The 15,611-nt window shown below is 40.8% G+C and overlaps 1 protein-coding gene and 1 long non-coding RNA gene across 6 annotated transcripts in view; one reads left to right on the top strand and one right to left on the bottom strand.

Annotated features, from left to right (window-relative positions):
- The window catches only part of LOC140426931 (uncharacterized), a 53,676-nt gene extending 39,970 nt beyond the window's left edge, over nt 1-13,706 (bottom strand). Inside the window, exon 1 of the long non-coding RNA XR_011948347.1 lies at nt 13,609-13,706. This is a non-coding gene — a long non-coding RNA (uncharacterized lncRNA). The remainder of the gene's footprint in view (nt 1-13,608) is intronic.
- Nucleotides 13,707-13,924: 218 nt separating this feature from the next.
- LOC140426929 (protein phosphatase 3 catalytic subunit alpha-like) overlaps nt 13,925-15,611 on the top strand; it is a 603,583-nt gene continuing 601,896 nt past the window's right edge. For 2 of the 5 annotated variants that reach the window (XM_072512224.1, XM_072512223.1), the window contains exon 1: nt 13,925-14,152. In XM_072512224.1, the coding sequence (XP_072368325.1) occupies nt 14,098-14,152 (55 nt within the window). In that variant the 5' untranslated portion in view covers nt 13,925-14,097. The remainder of the gene's footprint in view (nt 14,153-15,611) is intronic. The other 3 variants (XM_072512227.1, XM_072512225.1, XM_072512226.1) reach the window with 2 other exon arrangements.

The following is a 15,611-nucleotide window of genomic DNA, read 5'->3' as shown; positions in this document are numbered from 1 at the left end:
ATGCCTCCTTTCAAGATGTCTGCAGATATAGAAAGTCTGCAGAGGGATTTGGATAGGTTAAGTGAATGGGCTATAGTCTGGCAGATGGAATACAATGTTGACAAATGTGAGGTTATCGATTTTGGTAGGAATAATAGCAAAAGGAATTATTATTTAAATGATAAAATATTAAAACATGCCGCTGTGCAGAGAGACCTGGGTGTGCTAGTACATGAGTCGCAAAAAGTTGGTTTACAGGTGCAACAGGTGATTAAGAAGGCAAATGAAGTTTTGTCCTTCATTGCTAGAGGGATGGAGTTTAAGACTAGGGAGGTTATGCTGCAATTGTATAAGGTGTTAGTGAGGCCACACCTGGGGTAGTGTGTTCAGTTTTGGTCTCCTTACCCGAGAAAGGACGTACTGGCGCTGGAGTGTGTGCAGAGGAGATTCACTAGGTTAATCCCAGAGCTGAAGGGGTTGGATTACGAGGAGAGGTTGAGTAGACTGGGACTGTACTTGTTGGAATTTAGAAGGATGCGGGGGGTCTTATAGAAACGTATAAAATTATGAAGGGACTGGATAGGATAGATGCGGGCAGGGTGAAAGCAGAACTAGGGGGCATAGTCTCAAAATAAGGGGAAGTAGATTTAGGACTGAGCTTTGGAGGAACTTCTTCACCCAAAGGGTTGTGAATCTATGGAATTCCTTGCCCAGTGAAGCAGTTGAGGCTCCTTCATTAAATGTTTTTAAGATAAAGATAGATAGTTTTTTGAAGAATAAAGGGATTAAGGGTTATGGTGTTCGGGCCGGAAAGTGGAGCCGAGTCCATAAAAGATCAGCATGATCTCATTGAATGGCGGAGCAGGCTCAAGGGGCCAGATGGCCTACTCCTGCTCCTAGTTCTTATGTGAAACTCAATGCAACAGGTCTGCAGTGCAATTCACATAGAAACTTCCTAAAGTGGTCAATTTACAGTATCAGGCAGAAGATGACTTTTCGCAGATTGGATTAGTGTCTTCTTGTTTTCTTTGTATCGTCTTTAAAATGTTAAAATTTGCCTGTGGTTAATTGGTGAAGTTGTAGGTAGATCTCATTCAATCACAGCTTTCCGTCATGACAAAAAACCCAAATATGTTCAAAACAAGTCCTATAGCAGTGTAACTTCAGCTGATGTACATTTTTCAGCCTTGTAAAATGGTTGAAGCTCAATAATCACAGTGGTATTTTCCATCAAAATACATTATTTAATAATGGAGATGTTTAAAGTGGTTCCTAATTACTTGGTCATTTTTGCTTTCCTATTTTCTATCAATCTGTGGATTGTCTCAGCTGCCTATTTAAACCACGTGAGTTTGCAATACAGGAAACATCGAGCTTGACATCAATTCTTGGGCAGTTCTTACAAATTATAACTGGAATCATTTTGTTTTCTCAAATATCTTATTTATTTAACCATTTTGATTCAACACAATTGTTCATTGCCAGTCCGTTAATGTTCTATTTCAAGTAATTTGATGGATTATGATTTTCTTTCCAGATAACAATAGATTTCATGGGTAAATCAGGTACAAAAATCTCACACCTGTGCAGCCAGGAAGGTAGATTGTGTGCAGTACAAAATTCTCAAAACATCCAACATTATTAAATCCTAAATATCAATTAAGTTGATTCATTATCAGTTTGAAGTGCATCTCCTTATCCTTCATTAGCGAATAGATTAGCATGCAACCAGAAATAGCACTTATTATGTTGCCGCCACTGCCATTTTTTTTAAGCAGTTACCAGCTTCTCATTTGGTTATTGGTTTTAAATAGCCAGTGTAAATTTCACTCATTCTTGGCAGACCACACAGAACTTTCCTCTATACTTTGGATATTAAAGTATAAAACAAGAACTCCATGCAAGTTTCTCGCCTCTTGAAAATGCAATAACTAGATTTCAACCAATAGCTATCCCAAAATACTAACATCAGTTTTACTTCTTTTCTTTTCTGACTTATCTTGGAACCATAAATCACAGTACTGCCAGATGACAACAGGCCATTACTGCTAATAAAGTAAAGTCTCTGGGCAAAATTATACAGTCCCTCCTACCGGTGGGATTTTCTGATCCCACACAAGTCAATGGACTTTTGAATGGCCCGCCACATTTTCTCCCTGCCCCCGCCACAATGGGGCCATACAATTCTGTCCTATGTGGTAGTAGAAAAATGGATCATTGGTTTTGGAAATTTGTCGGCACAATTAAGTTTAATCTTAATTAACTACTGGAAATTCAGAGCTGAGTTGTTCCTTTGGCAGTCAGAAAACTGTCTAGCATAGCACTCATCATCTTCCATTTATGTTATCCTTGGCACCAAAAATAATTCTTAAAATATCCAAAGACAAAATAGTTGAATGCTTAAATAGATGAATGTTGGCCAGAAAACAGTGAAAACTCCCTTGCTCTTTTTTGAATAGTAACAGGAGATATTTTACATTCACCCAAGAGAGCAGATGGATCCTTTGTTGTTAGTTCATAGGCTTGTACAAATTATTTTGCATACTCTTTGATGCAAAAGTGAGAAGAAAACTAGATTGAAATGTTATTTCACAGTTAAACATGCTGCTTATGTGTAGGTATTCAGAAGCAGTTCTGCTGTTGTATAGAGAGAATGCAGATCAATACCCAACTATTATTGTTGGCTAAAATTAACCTCAGTTGAGATGCAATAAGCACCACATAGAAAATTCTAAATGGTTTCACTGGCGGATAAGCGATTCACTCATTACCTCCAGAATTTAAGGTAGAAAATGTTCCAGTGTAACTAACTTGTGCCGTTTCTATTAGTGGTGATAAGGTGAAAGAAAGTTACGGAGTAGTAGTGTCTTCAGTCACAACTGCACATTAAGTTTTGGTCCAGATTGATCCAGTTTAGATAAGAATGGTTAGAAGTGGGTTTCAAGCCAACTCACTGTTTGGATCCAATTTTCTAAGATCGGCCTTTTAAACATTGCTTCAAGTGCAGATCTAGATGAGTGCAAGAATCACATTAATGGTGGGATGGCACACTGCAGGAGAAATTTCCCATTTTTTTAAACTCAAGAATCAACTCAGGCAGAAAAGGGGAGAGCAGCCTGTCGGTGGCATTGGCAGTATTTCCCGCTGTTTTTTTAAAGCACTTAAAAAAAAAAAAATTCACGAGTTCCATGCTGCCTCCATGGTTGGTGTACTCTTGATTCGCCCACCAGCCATCAGCTGATAGCCTCAATCAGCAGGCCCCTCTATTTTAAGGCAGCCCAGCTCTCCCAGTATTTGTTCCAAGTCAGAGGAGAATGGCTACACTGAACTCTGCAACAAGGTTTTCGGAGGGCTCCCACTTCAAAATGCTGGATGCCGCGGAGTAGAGGTTTGTTCACACAGTTCGGGAGGTGACCATCAAGTGAAGTCACCGACCCCGCATGGGAGGCGGTGGCAGTGATTAAAAGCGTCAACTCCCTGCAGAGGACGACGGGCATCCAGTGCAGGAAGAGGATCAATTATCTCCTCTGTTCAGTCAGGTTAAGTACGGCATGGTGGTTAGCACTGTTGCTTCATAGCACCAGTGTCCCGGATTCGATTCCCACTTGGGTCCCTGTCTGTGCGTAGTCTGCACCTTCTCCCATTGTCTGCACGGGTTTCCTCCAGGCACTTCAGTTTCCTCCCACAAGTCCCAAAAGACACGCTGTTAGGTGAATTGGACACTCTCCCTCAAGTGTACCCGAACAGGCTCTGGAGTGTGGCAACTAGGGGATTTTCACAGTAACTTTATTGCAGTGTTAATGTAAGCCTATTTGTGACAATAATAAAGATTATTTTATTATTAAGTCACTCTGATCATCTATCACCACTCACACCTTTCACGCATTCACAGAGAGGTCACTCACTTGCAGCTCAAGGGACGCAATCACTTGCTCTTGCAAACACTTCCTCATCTTCTCTACAGCTTTCTCCTCATCACCCCCCTATTGCTCTAACTCACGAGTCACACATGCCAGGTCTCCTTAACATCTGCCTCAGGGGGGACGGAGACAATTTCTCCGGGAAATCTTGCCAGCGCAAATCCCACTCGTTAGCTCGAGAAATTTTGCGCCCTGTCACCATTTACGCCTGTAGCAAACAGGGGTGAAAAATCTTAGCCTCCCTAGATGTGAAATTTAAAGGGTTGAAAATCATTAAAGGAAAGTAGACACAACAATTTTTGATAGCTCTGGAAATGAGATATGATCACTTTTACCTGCAGATCTGAATTAGAGCAGCATGGTGGCACAGTGAATAGCACTGCTACCTCACAGCCCCAGGGTCCTAGGTTCCATCCCGACCTCGGGTTACTATGTGGAGTTTGCATTTTTTCACGTGTCTGCATGGGTTTCCTCCGGGTGCACCGGTTTCCTCCCAGTCCAAAGATGTGCAGGTTAGCTGGATTGGCCATGCAAAATTGCACCTCAGTGTCCAAAAGATTAGGTAGGGTTACTGGATTATGGGGGTAGGGTGGAGCACGGGCCTAGGTTGGGTGCTCTTTCGGATAATCGGTGCAGACTTGACGGGCCGAATGGCCTCCTTCCGCACTATAGTGATTCTATGAATAAAACCTTATGAGATATGACTTGCTTGACATCTATCATTGGTGCTCCACCTCTTACAAAGATGTCAAAGAGGACCAGCAGTGTGATTTCCATTAGTACAGAAAAATAAACTGTCATAAATACAATTGCTTCACAGCTCCAGGGTTCCAGGTTCGATTCCGGCTTGGGTCACTGGCTGTGTGGAGTCTGCACATCCTCCCCGTGCGTGCGTGGGTTTCCTCCGGGTGCTCCGGTTTCCTCCCACAGTCCAAAGATGTGCAGGTTAGGTGGATTGGCCATGATAAATTGCCCTTCATGTCCAAAATTGCCCATAGTGTTGGGTGGTGTTACTGGGTTATGGGGATAGGGTGGAGGTGTTGACCTTGGGTAGGGTGCTCTTTCCAAGAGCCGGTGCAGACTCGATGGGCTGAATGGCCTCCTTCTGCACTGTAAATTCTATGATAATCTATTCAGCAGAACCCTAGTGAAAAACATCTAAACAGTTCATAAATTACAAAAGTAACACTTATCTTAACAAATATCTGTTCTCTAAATTAATATGAAATCACATATAACCATGGATGCTGGGTTCACCACGTATGCACAATTAAGCACGGAGCATGTTCTGCAGGCCAGAACAGAAGGAAATGGTGCACCTAACATTTCTATTGAAAAATTAGCATTAAAATGGAAGTTCCCAACGATATTATGTAGGTGCCTCCTTTACACATTTATTTCATCATAAAACTCAGATTCATGACGTGTGGTCCAGGGTAGTAGATCTATCACATCCTGTTAATTAGGTAGAACCAATTGAACGTCAAGGCTTTTGTGTATCTGTATGATTCCTGAAAAGAATCTGAAAGTTTCGTTTCCATCTGACAATAATGATATTATTAGATTATTGGCATTATTTGAACTTGCCTCACCTCTAAGCATTTATATGCAATATGTACTTACCATCCAAATATTATTTATTTCAATTATTTAAACACTATGAAGCATTTCATGTGAAAAGATTTCCTAAAGCTGCTTCACTGGGGGTCAGAAGGGGGAAAAAGGACGCTGAGCTAAAGATGCAACTATTTGTAGTGCAAGAAGAAGAATGCTAGGCTTGGGTACCCTGACAAATATTTATGCTGATGTACAGGATAAAACTGAATGCTTGCTGGGAATTGTCGACTATTTACCTTCTAGGGCAGGCCACTGAATGATCCTAACACTAAAAAGTTTGAATTAATTTTCAATTTTAGTTCAATCTTTCATTAGACTCCTTAGAAGCTACTGAGTGAATGAATCATCAAGGAAAATGCCAAACAACTGGCCATGCACCATGAGACTATTCATTGGTTACAAGATCACAATTCAAAGGTTAAAGTTGAGTACATGAACACTTAATAATTATGAATAGATATAGCTCGTTATTTAGAAGTTTGACTAGCATTCAGGGACAGTTCTTGACAAAATGTGCAGAGGTTAGGAAGGCAATTCAGTGCATCAGCATAAATGAATGCTGAGTATTAATTATAGCAGTAATCACAGTAAAAGGTTATTACAATTGTGAGATTATTTAAGGTTAGAACACTAGATACCTAGCCAGTTGACTGCTTTGATAGTTTGACTATTGGATAGATCATCCGCTGGTGCCTGTTGGGCTTCTGACTGTAGTTCATGCACAACCAATTTCTCAGATTTAGTTGCTGCGCGAGACAGGTCTAGCAATCACTTTAATTTCTCCACAACTGGTTATACTCCTCTAGCTATTGTTATGATTAGGGGCTGTTAACATTTAAAGAGGAATCCAAACATCTTGCTTTAACCAATAAAGATTAAACACAAAATGTTTAACAACATCACAAAATTTCCCTGTTTTAAGAACAAAATCAAACTTTGTGGCATGGTAAACAAGCAAGTACAATTCACCTCACAATATGGTTTTATAACTACATATGTTATGCACTCAGGTTTACTTCTGACTTCAAGAAATATCTTACATGATACATCAATCTTAAACGGCGGAATTTTCCCAGAATTTAGCTAAGCATCACTTTTGGTGTGGAAACCGGTGCGAATCCCGCCTGCCCTGAGCCGCAATTTTTAGGCACTTTGAAAATAAAATTTCCATACATGAAAAACACCATGCCTATGGCACAAAGTATCTGATTCACCAGATCCCGTGGTCATCTGAGCACTTTAGTCAAGGAGGCGCTGCATTTAAACGGCTCCACAGCACTAGCTCTCTTCACACAGGATAGCAGCGAGGAAGGCTTCTCTATGATTTACGGAGAGGGCTCTAACCAGAATGTTGGATTCCTGGAGGAGAGAAAGGGAATAATCTACCCTCAGGCTGGCAGAAAACACTCCAGCAAGATCACAAACTCCACTGGGAGATGAGTGCCAGCACCCTCAACAAGTGGACGGGGGTACAATGTAGCAAGAAGATGACCTACTCTGTTCTGTCAGCGAAAGTGCGCCTTGTATCCTCTCTGCACTCCGCCTTGCCATCACCCTTTGGAATGTAACCTTGACTCCACATGCTGCTACCTTGCAAGGCCTCAACACCTGCCTGCCACAAGCTTCCTCACACCCCCTGGACCTCTGTCCTCACAACCCCTCCCTGCTATAATAATAATCTTTGTCACAAGTAGGCTTACATCAACACTGCAATGAAGTTACTACAAAGAAACCCTAGTGGCCACATTCCGGCGTGTTTGGGTACACAGAGGGAGAATTCAGAATGTCCAAATTACCTAACAGTAGGTCTTTTGGGACTTGTGGGAGGAAACTGAAGTACCCGGAAGAAACCCATGCAGACACAGGTAGAACGTGTAGACTCCTCACAGACAGTAACCCAAGCCGGGAATTGAACCTGGGACCCTGGAGCTGTGAAGCGACAGTGCTAATCACTGTGCTATCTTGCCGCCTACACAATAGAGGGTACAGGTATGGAATTAACTCCATCCTAAGTCCTTGCACATCTCTGTCCATTTTTAGACTGACCCTGGTTCTGGGTCATGTGCCTTCATACATCACTATGTGGGCAATACTATATTCAATTCCACATTAACCCTATATGTACCAGACCCTACTAGTACAAGTGCCAGACAGTGTACTTAGGTGCATTGAGCCCGTTCCATTATTCAATGTTATCATGGCTGATTATCCACTTCAATGCTTTTTCCCTATACCCCTATACGCCATTGGTATATACAAATCTGTCAATCTCTACTTTAAATATACTCAATAATGAACAAAGTTAATTGATAACAAGGTAAAACGGTACAGAGGCCGCTGGCCTCGGCTGCCTTGGAGCAGCAGCTCTGGGCTGCTCCAGTCTTTACATGTTACTATATGGCTTCCTGATGTATTCTGCCAGAAAGGTGATTCCACCCTCTACGGTGATCACCCACTCGCGGCCCCATCAGTCCCCAGAGCCCTGTGACCCTCCTCTGCTGTATTGTCTTAAAGAGACAAACATCACAATCCACTTTCAGTTTCAATGAAATCACCTCTCATTCTTCAAAACTCTAGAGAATATAGGTCCAGTTTCCCCAATCTCTCTTCAGAGCACAGTCTGCCATCAGGGAACAAGTCTGGTGAACCTTTGCTGTACTCCCTTTATGGCAATAATGTATTTCCTAAAGTAAAGGAACCAAAACTGTACACTTACCCCAAGTGCGGTCTAACAAAGGTTCTATACAATTGAAGCAACTCTTGTATTAAATTCTCTTGCAATAAAGGCTCACATACCATTTGCCTTCCTAGTGCATGCACCTACATATTAGTTTTCAGTGACTTACTGGCGAGAACACCCAGGTTCCTTTTACACCTACACTTTCTAATATCTCACCATTTGAAAAATACTCTGCACATCTGTTTGTCTTCCCAAAATGGATTGCCTCACATTTTTGCACATTGTATTCCATCTTCCATTTTCCTGTCCACTCGCTAAGTCCATACAAATTGCCTTGACGTTGTTTGCCCCTTCATCACAACACACATTCTCACCACCTTTTGTTTCATCCGTGAACTTGGAAATATTACATTTGATCTCTGCATCCAAATTATTGATTTATGCTATGAACAGCTGGGTGCCAGGTACTGATCCTTGTGGGAACTGACTAATCACAGCCTGCCAACGCGAGATTATTCCTACTGTTTTCTGACTGTTAACCAATCTTTAATCAATGCCAGGATATTACTTCCAATCCCATGTGCTTTAAATTTGCTAACCAACCTCTTGGGAGGGATTTTATTGAAAGCCTTCTACCAAGTTCATTATATCTACCAATTCCACTTTATCATTTATGTTAGTCACCTCCTCAAAAAACACCAACAGGTTCTTCAATCCTGATTTCCTATTCATAAATCTATGTTGACTATGCACAATCAGATCATTGTTATCTTAAGTGTCTATTTATCACATCCTTTATAACAGGTTCCAGATGTTCCTACTACTGTTACAAGGCTAGCATATCTGTGGTTCCCCGTTTCTCTCTCCCTCCCTTCTTAAATCATGGGGTGATATTGCTTCCTTCCAATCTACAGGAACAGTTCTAGAATTTATACAATTTTGGAAGATGATTACCAATACATTCACTATCTCCATTGCTACCTCTTTCAACACTCTGGATGTAAAATATCAGGTCCCAAGGACTTATCAGCCTTCAGTCCGATTCATTTCTCCAATATAACCTTCTTACTAATATTAATTTCCTTCAGTTCCTCATTCACCCATGTCCTTTGGATCTCTAATTTTGGGAGATATATTGTATCTTTCAGTGAAGACAGACAAAGTAATAATTTAGCTTCTCTGTCATTTCTTGGCTCAACATTATAAATTATCTTGACTCTGCGAGTTACGGACCACATTTGACTTAACTAAACATTTTCTTTTTACATACTTATAGAAGCTTTTACAGTCTGTTTTTATGTTTTACGGTCATTCATATTCATATTCTATTCTCCCAGCATCAGTTTCTTTGCCCTCCTTTGCTGCATTCTAATCTTCAGATTTACTACTATTTCTCGCAACTTTATAGGCATGTTCTTTTAACCTTGTATACAATCCTTGACTTCCTTTGTTAGCCATGGTTGACTGATTTTTCTTTTTGGGTTTCTGCACCTTGAATGAATGTATAATTTCTGTAAGCTATGTAATAAATATTTAAAGATTATCCATTGCCTGTGTACCATCATACTTAATGTATTTTCCCAATTGCTCCTCAAACCTTCATAATTTCTATTATTCAAATTTAACACCCTGGCTTCAGATTGAACTAATTTGAAAAAGAATGGAAGATTCTATCATATTATGGTCACTCATCACTAAATGTTATTTTACAATAAGATTAATAATGAGCTATTTTTCATTACATAATACTAGATCTAGAATAACCTGTTCTCGACTTGGTTGCTTAACATACTGTTCAAAAATCCATCCCCAACACTCCAGAACTAATCCTCCACAGCATTAGTGCTCATTAGATTGAAGTTACACACAATTATGTATTACCCATGATACGTGCTTCTCTAATCTCCTGATTAATACCATGCCCCACATTACCACCACTTTTTTGTAGCCTATAAATAATTTCTACCAATGTTTGCTGCTTCTTAGCTCCACCCAAACAGATTGCACATTTTGTTCTTCTCGTCTGAGATCCTCCTTTACTAATATACTAAACCCATCCCTTATTAACAGTTCAATACGTCATGTGAGAGTACCTTCAAGAAATGGGTGTTTATAAATGGATGTGTATATAAATATCTGTAGTGAGAGTACCTTTAAGAAATGGGTGTTTATTACTGCAGTGATGTCAGAGTGTGGGTGGAGCTGGGCTGTCTGTCAGCTTTTTACTTTTGTTTTTGAGCAGGCTGCAGGGTGTGTTTTAGTTTTGTTTTCAGTGTTGGAGCTGAAGCCATAGCAAATGCACTGCTGTTCTCTGCCATCAAAAGACTATCTCTTGATCATTTGGTGAATTCAGAATTATAAATGTTCTCAGTAGTGAATGTAAACCTAATATGCTTCTGTTAAAAGGTGTTTCTTTTGTCTGGATGTTGTTTGGGAAGTTATTAAGCATTACTTAGTGTTGTATTCTTTGGGGGTTGTATTTGAATTAATGGTTGCTAAGATGTTCACTATGTTTTAAAAAGGTTAACTTGAGTTCATAGAATAAACATTGTTTTGCTTTAAAAAACTTTTCCATTTCTGCTCTACCACATCTGTAGAGTGGGCCGTGTGCTCCCCATACCACAATCTCTTAAAAGTTGTGGGCCAGGGGAACTCCATGATACACGTTGGGGTTCTCTAAACCTTGGCCCATAACAAACACCACTTCCTTTTGATTTTTGCCTGTCCTTCCTATATGTTGAATATACTATTCAGTTCTCAGTCTTGGTCACCCTGTAGTCACATTTCCGTAATGACAATTAGATCATACCCATGTAATGCTATTTGTGCCTTTAAATCATCTACCTTGTTACGTGTGCTCTGTGCGTTCAGGTTGAATGCCCTTATCTTTGACTTTTTAACATTATTCAGCATTTTAAGCAGAGTTGATGCTCACCCTGATTTGCCTGCATTTTAATTTTGCTTGCTACTTTTCTACTTCCTGTTACCAGCTTTACTTCCATCCAACATGAGCTATCCCTCAGGTTCCTATCCCCGACAAGTCAGTCAGTTAAACCATCCCCCACAGCATTAGCAAATTTCCCTGTAAGGATATTATTCCTGTTAAATTATAAACTTGTGTTAGTATCTAATAGGTTCTACTGATGGTTATTAAATACCTAGTAGTTTAAGGTAATATGGTTAACAGAGGTTGGGTATTGATTAGTCAATTATACACAGATGTGTATATAAAGAGTCAGCAAGCACTGAGTGGGAAACTAAGTTCTGCAATAAATAATCCCCAACAAAATTAGTTAAGCTTGGAGATTGCTTGAACATTGGTAGCAAAGGATGCTTGCCTGAAAGTGAAGATTGGAGACTGAGAATTACTTCCAGGTAGGTTTTTTGCAATTGGAGATTCTTGGTGAAGAAAGATGACAGGATATTTTCCACCACTGTTTTGTGACATGGAATCTTCTGATCAATGGAAAAATGAAGTTGAGGCATATACATGGGAACCGCCTCACCAAGTGCGGTTCAGTAACGAACTGAAGAATGAAAGCATACCCAGATGCTAGCCCAACTTACAGATCAACAGGAAGAACCAGCAACAGAGCCTACCACTCCAACAGAACTGGAAACAAGATATGGAAGGATTAAGGCCTCCAGACTGCCTGACCCATATAAATTCAAGGACTTGAATGATGGGATTGTGGTAATATAGTATCAAAGCTAATATAGTAACAATGTAAATAGGTGGGACTGATAATATAAGCTGTAAAGAAAACGAGCATAACTCCAAATACATTGGAAAAGACTTGCAGGGAGGTGTAGCATAAGGATCTGACACATGGGGTTAATGGAGGATGGAGTACAATAACGCCCCCCCCCCCCCCCAAGTGTGATGCAAGAAGACACGTGACCCAGGGTCACTGTGGTGTTGAACAAAACATGGAGACAGCTCTGAGCTTGCACCCTTTACTGTAAATGTGTAAATAATTCTAGTAATTTTTAAATTAAGTTAACCTACAGAAGACAGACTTTACTAAAACATACTGATCTGTAACAACACCCTCCGAACACCGACATTTTCTATGGGAGGATTAACAATATAAAAATATAGTACATCTGACAAATGTTATGTTGTCTGGTGCTGACTGTGGTGTTTCAATGCTTTAATAAAACTTACAGATTTGGTTATCGATGTTTTACAATATGTAACCGATATAGAATTGCTTAAATCTAGCAAAAATTTGACATTATGTATCTTTGTTTTATCATCTTTTGTTCTTGGTTGTTTTTAAAATCTCAAGTTCTACATTGACAATTCTTCAAAATGATCAAAACACTTCTGTAAACATTTGAAGGTCCTGTAGCTATATTTATCTTCACTTTCAATGTAACCCTAAATAACTAAATATTCAGGAAACAGCTTTTTATAGAAATAATATTAAACATACAAGATTGACATTGCTGCTTTCAGAAATGCTTGATATATTCAAATGTATTGACTTAAACAGAGCAAATTAAAAATTAGGAAAGCAAAATAGGAATAGTATAGATATTGGAAATTGAATAGTTCCAAACAATTAATACATAAAATATATGGATACCAAGGCAGAAATATTGTACTGGGCACGGTAGCACCATGGTTAGCACTGTTGCTTCACAGCACCAGGGCCTCAAGTTCGATTCCTGCTAGGGTCACTGTCTGTGCAGAGTCTGCACATTCTCCCTGTGTCTGCGTGGGTTTCCTCCGGGTGCTCCGGTTCCCTCCCACAAGTCCCAAAAGACATACTTAAAAAGTGAATTGGACATTCTGAATTCTTCCTGTGTGCCCGAACAGGCGCCAGAGTGTGGTGACTAGGGGATTTTCACAGTAACTTTGTTGCGGTGTTAATGTAAGCCTGCTTGTGACACTAATAAAGATTATTACTACTAGTGCATTTAAATTAAAAATGCATTAGAAGTCATGTTCTTCCCTGAAAACTCCCATAAACAGAATGCAAAAAGCTGCAATTTGAAAACAAAATGTTAGAAACGCTCAGCAGGCAAGACAGGAGAGCACAGAATAGTTGGACGTTTTGGGTTAGATCTTTAGTCAAAACATTCCGGCAAGAAAAAAAAATCCAAGATGCTGGCATCGAAGGAGAAAACGCACGAGCAAGATGAAAAAAAATATGCACCAGCTTTGACTAAGGGGCCAACTAACCGAACGTGAAACGCATGTTCTCTGAACAGATGCTGTCTGCAATGTTCAGTCTCGGCTCCAGCATTTTCTGGTTCTTACGCGCCGCCGGTCCTCCCCCTCGTCTCTCCACCCTTTTCCATTTAAACAGACATGATGTGGAAGTGCGACTACCTGGCCGTCTGCGTTGTACATTTTAATCACAGAGTCTCAATACCGCAGCGTTCGCCTTTCTCCCCATTTACCTGCCGGTGTTGGATTCCCATTTTTTCTTGGAAAGAATTGGAATTTTCTTGGAAAGCATTGAGCGGTGGGTGTGATGAGGGGGGGGGGGGGGGGGGGGTATCCCTGTGCCTCCGTGAGAGGGCAGTGTGAGGCTGACCCTGGCACTAGTTGCGTGGGAGTTCCCCGAGCAGCCGCCATCTTGATATCCCGACACGTGACGTTACCTCACTCTCCCTTTCCCCGGGGAGGCCTGGGCATGCGCGGTTCCGTCACGCGCGGCTGCGCCTCACGGGATCGGCGTGGCTTGACTTTTCCCCTTGGGGCGCTTGCGCGCGCGCGCGCCGGGGGGCGGCGGGGGTTTGCCGTGACGGTGCGCGCACGCGCGCTCGCGCCCTCCCCCGCTCTGAGTGGAGCAGCGCTGCCTGGGTGATGCTGTAGCAACTGCAGCCCTGCCGCACGCTCCATTCCGGGACCACGGAGACTTTGCCTGAACCCCACTGCATTCGCCCATGAAGATGTCCAACAATGACATAAATATATCTACCACGGAGAGGATGGTAAAATGTGAGTACAAGCTCCAAAAAAAATGAAAGTGCACATTCGGCTATTATAAATAAAAGTGTAAATCGGACACTAGGAAAATTACAAACGGTTGAATGAATATGTGATGATGGTGTGATAGGGTTGAGTGGGAAGCTTTAGGAGCTCCTAAGAGATGGTTGGCTACCATTCGGTTTTAAGACACGAAACATGCAGCAGTCCAGATTTGGCACTTAACAAAAATTGGTTGCTGTGTATCATGTTTTCTCGTTGCTAATTACATTTAGGCGAGACGTGTATCTTTATGGTGATTGCAGATTCTAATGTTGCACATTCTGTCTTTGCGCTGTTGTGTAAAGACTCTAATTCTATTAGTTACATTTGCTGCTGAATTTTTTTGAGCATGGCTGTCGGCTTGTTTGATATTTATTGCCGCCAACCTTCATACCTATTCCCGACTATAATTATTTAGGATTTTTTTTTCATATAAAGCAGTCTGGCGCTGTCCAAGTGACAGCTGCTGATCTGCACACACACACACGCCACTTTGGTCAACGTCTGCAAAAATAGATTTGAGTTGCATTGCTTTTTTCACGATTAACGAGACGGGTGAACGAGCTTTGTCTGTTTATTTTTTAAATATAAAGTCTTCCGTTCGTGGTTTTTGATTTTCGCATTTAAAGCCACCGCCCGAGAGGAATATGCGTTTTATTGCAGTGGCTTCTCGGCGACGTCCATTTCAATGAGTGGGTGATTCCCTCGTTTAAAGGTCTCCCCTGGAATTCAGAACATCCACTCAATAGGCATCGCGGCAGATTGCTATTTAGAAGTGGATTTTGGGGGGAAAAAACAATCTGTTTTATTGTGCAAATGGTGTATGTGGTCATCCTGGAATTAGATCACGATTGATGGCTATTAGTGTAAATGAGTCAGTGAAATTACCTGTGCGGCAATAGTGTATTCCACGCCATGGTTGCACACTATTGAGTAGAGTGATGTTTATGGAAACACAGGATACTTTGGAGTTAATTGGAATCTGATTATTAAAAAAATCCCTTCACAGGAGGGTAGAAGACGTCAGAATGTGATAATCTTCACGTGTTGCCTGGAATATTGGCTGCGGGTTCATTCTCTGATTGCACTGTCTCGCTGAATGACTACCATTTTTAAAAACTAACTATATTCTGGCACATTAACATCACATTGAGAATACTCTGATGAATAGCCATATTTTGAGGATGATTTTGGTCTAGTTTGGACTCCCATTTGCTGTATTTCATCCACATTTCTGAGAAAACAGGAACATGTGAAGATATTATTTCCTGTCATTCTGTGATTGATACATCGTCTCAGTCTAAGCAATCATCATTAACAAAGTGGAACTGGAATTTTTTTGAACAGCATATAATACGTGAATTGCATGAATGTTAGCCAATTTCTTTAAAATGTTAATTCATATTTATCTAAGGATCTTCTGAAACAT

This window comes from Scyliorhinus torazame, chromosome 7 (assembly GCF_047496885.1).
Source record: "Scyliorhinus torazame isolate Kashiwa2021f chromosome 7, sScyTor2.1, whole genome shotgun sequence".
In the NCBI taxonomy this organism is placed as follows: domain Eukaryota; kingdom Metazoa; phylum Chordata; class Chondrichthyes; order Carcharhiniformes; family Scyliorhinidae; genus Scyliorhinus; species Scyliorhinus torazame.
The sequence above is the reverse complement of the archived record's forward strand: the minus strand, read 5'-3'. Positions and strand labels throughout refer to the sequence as shown.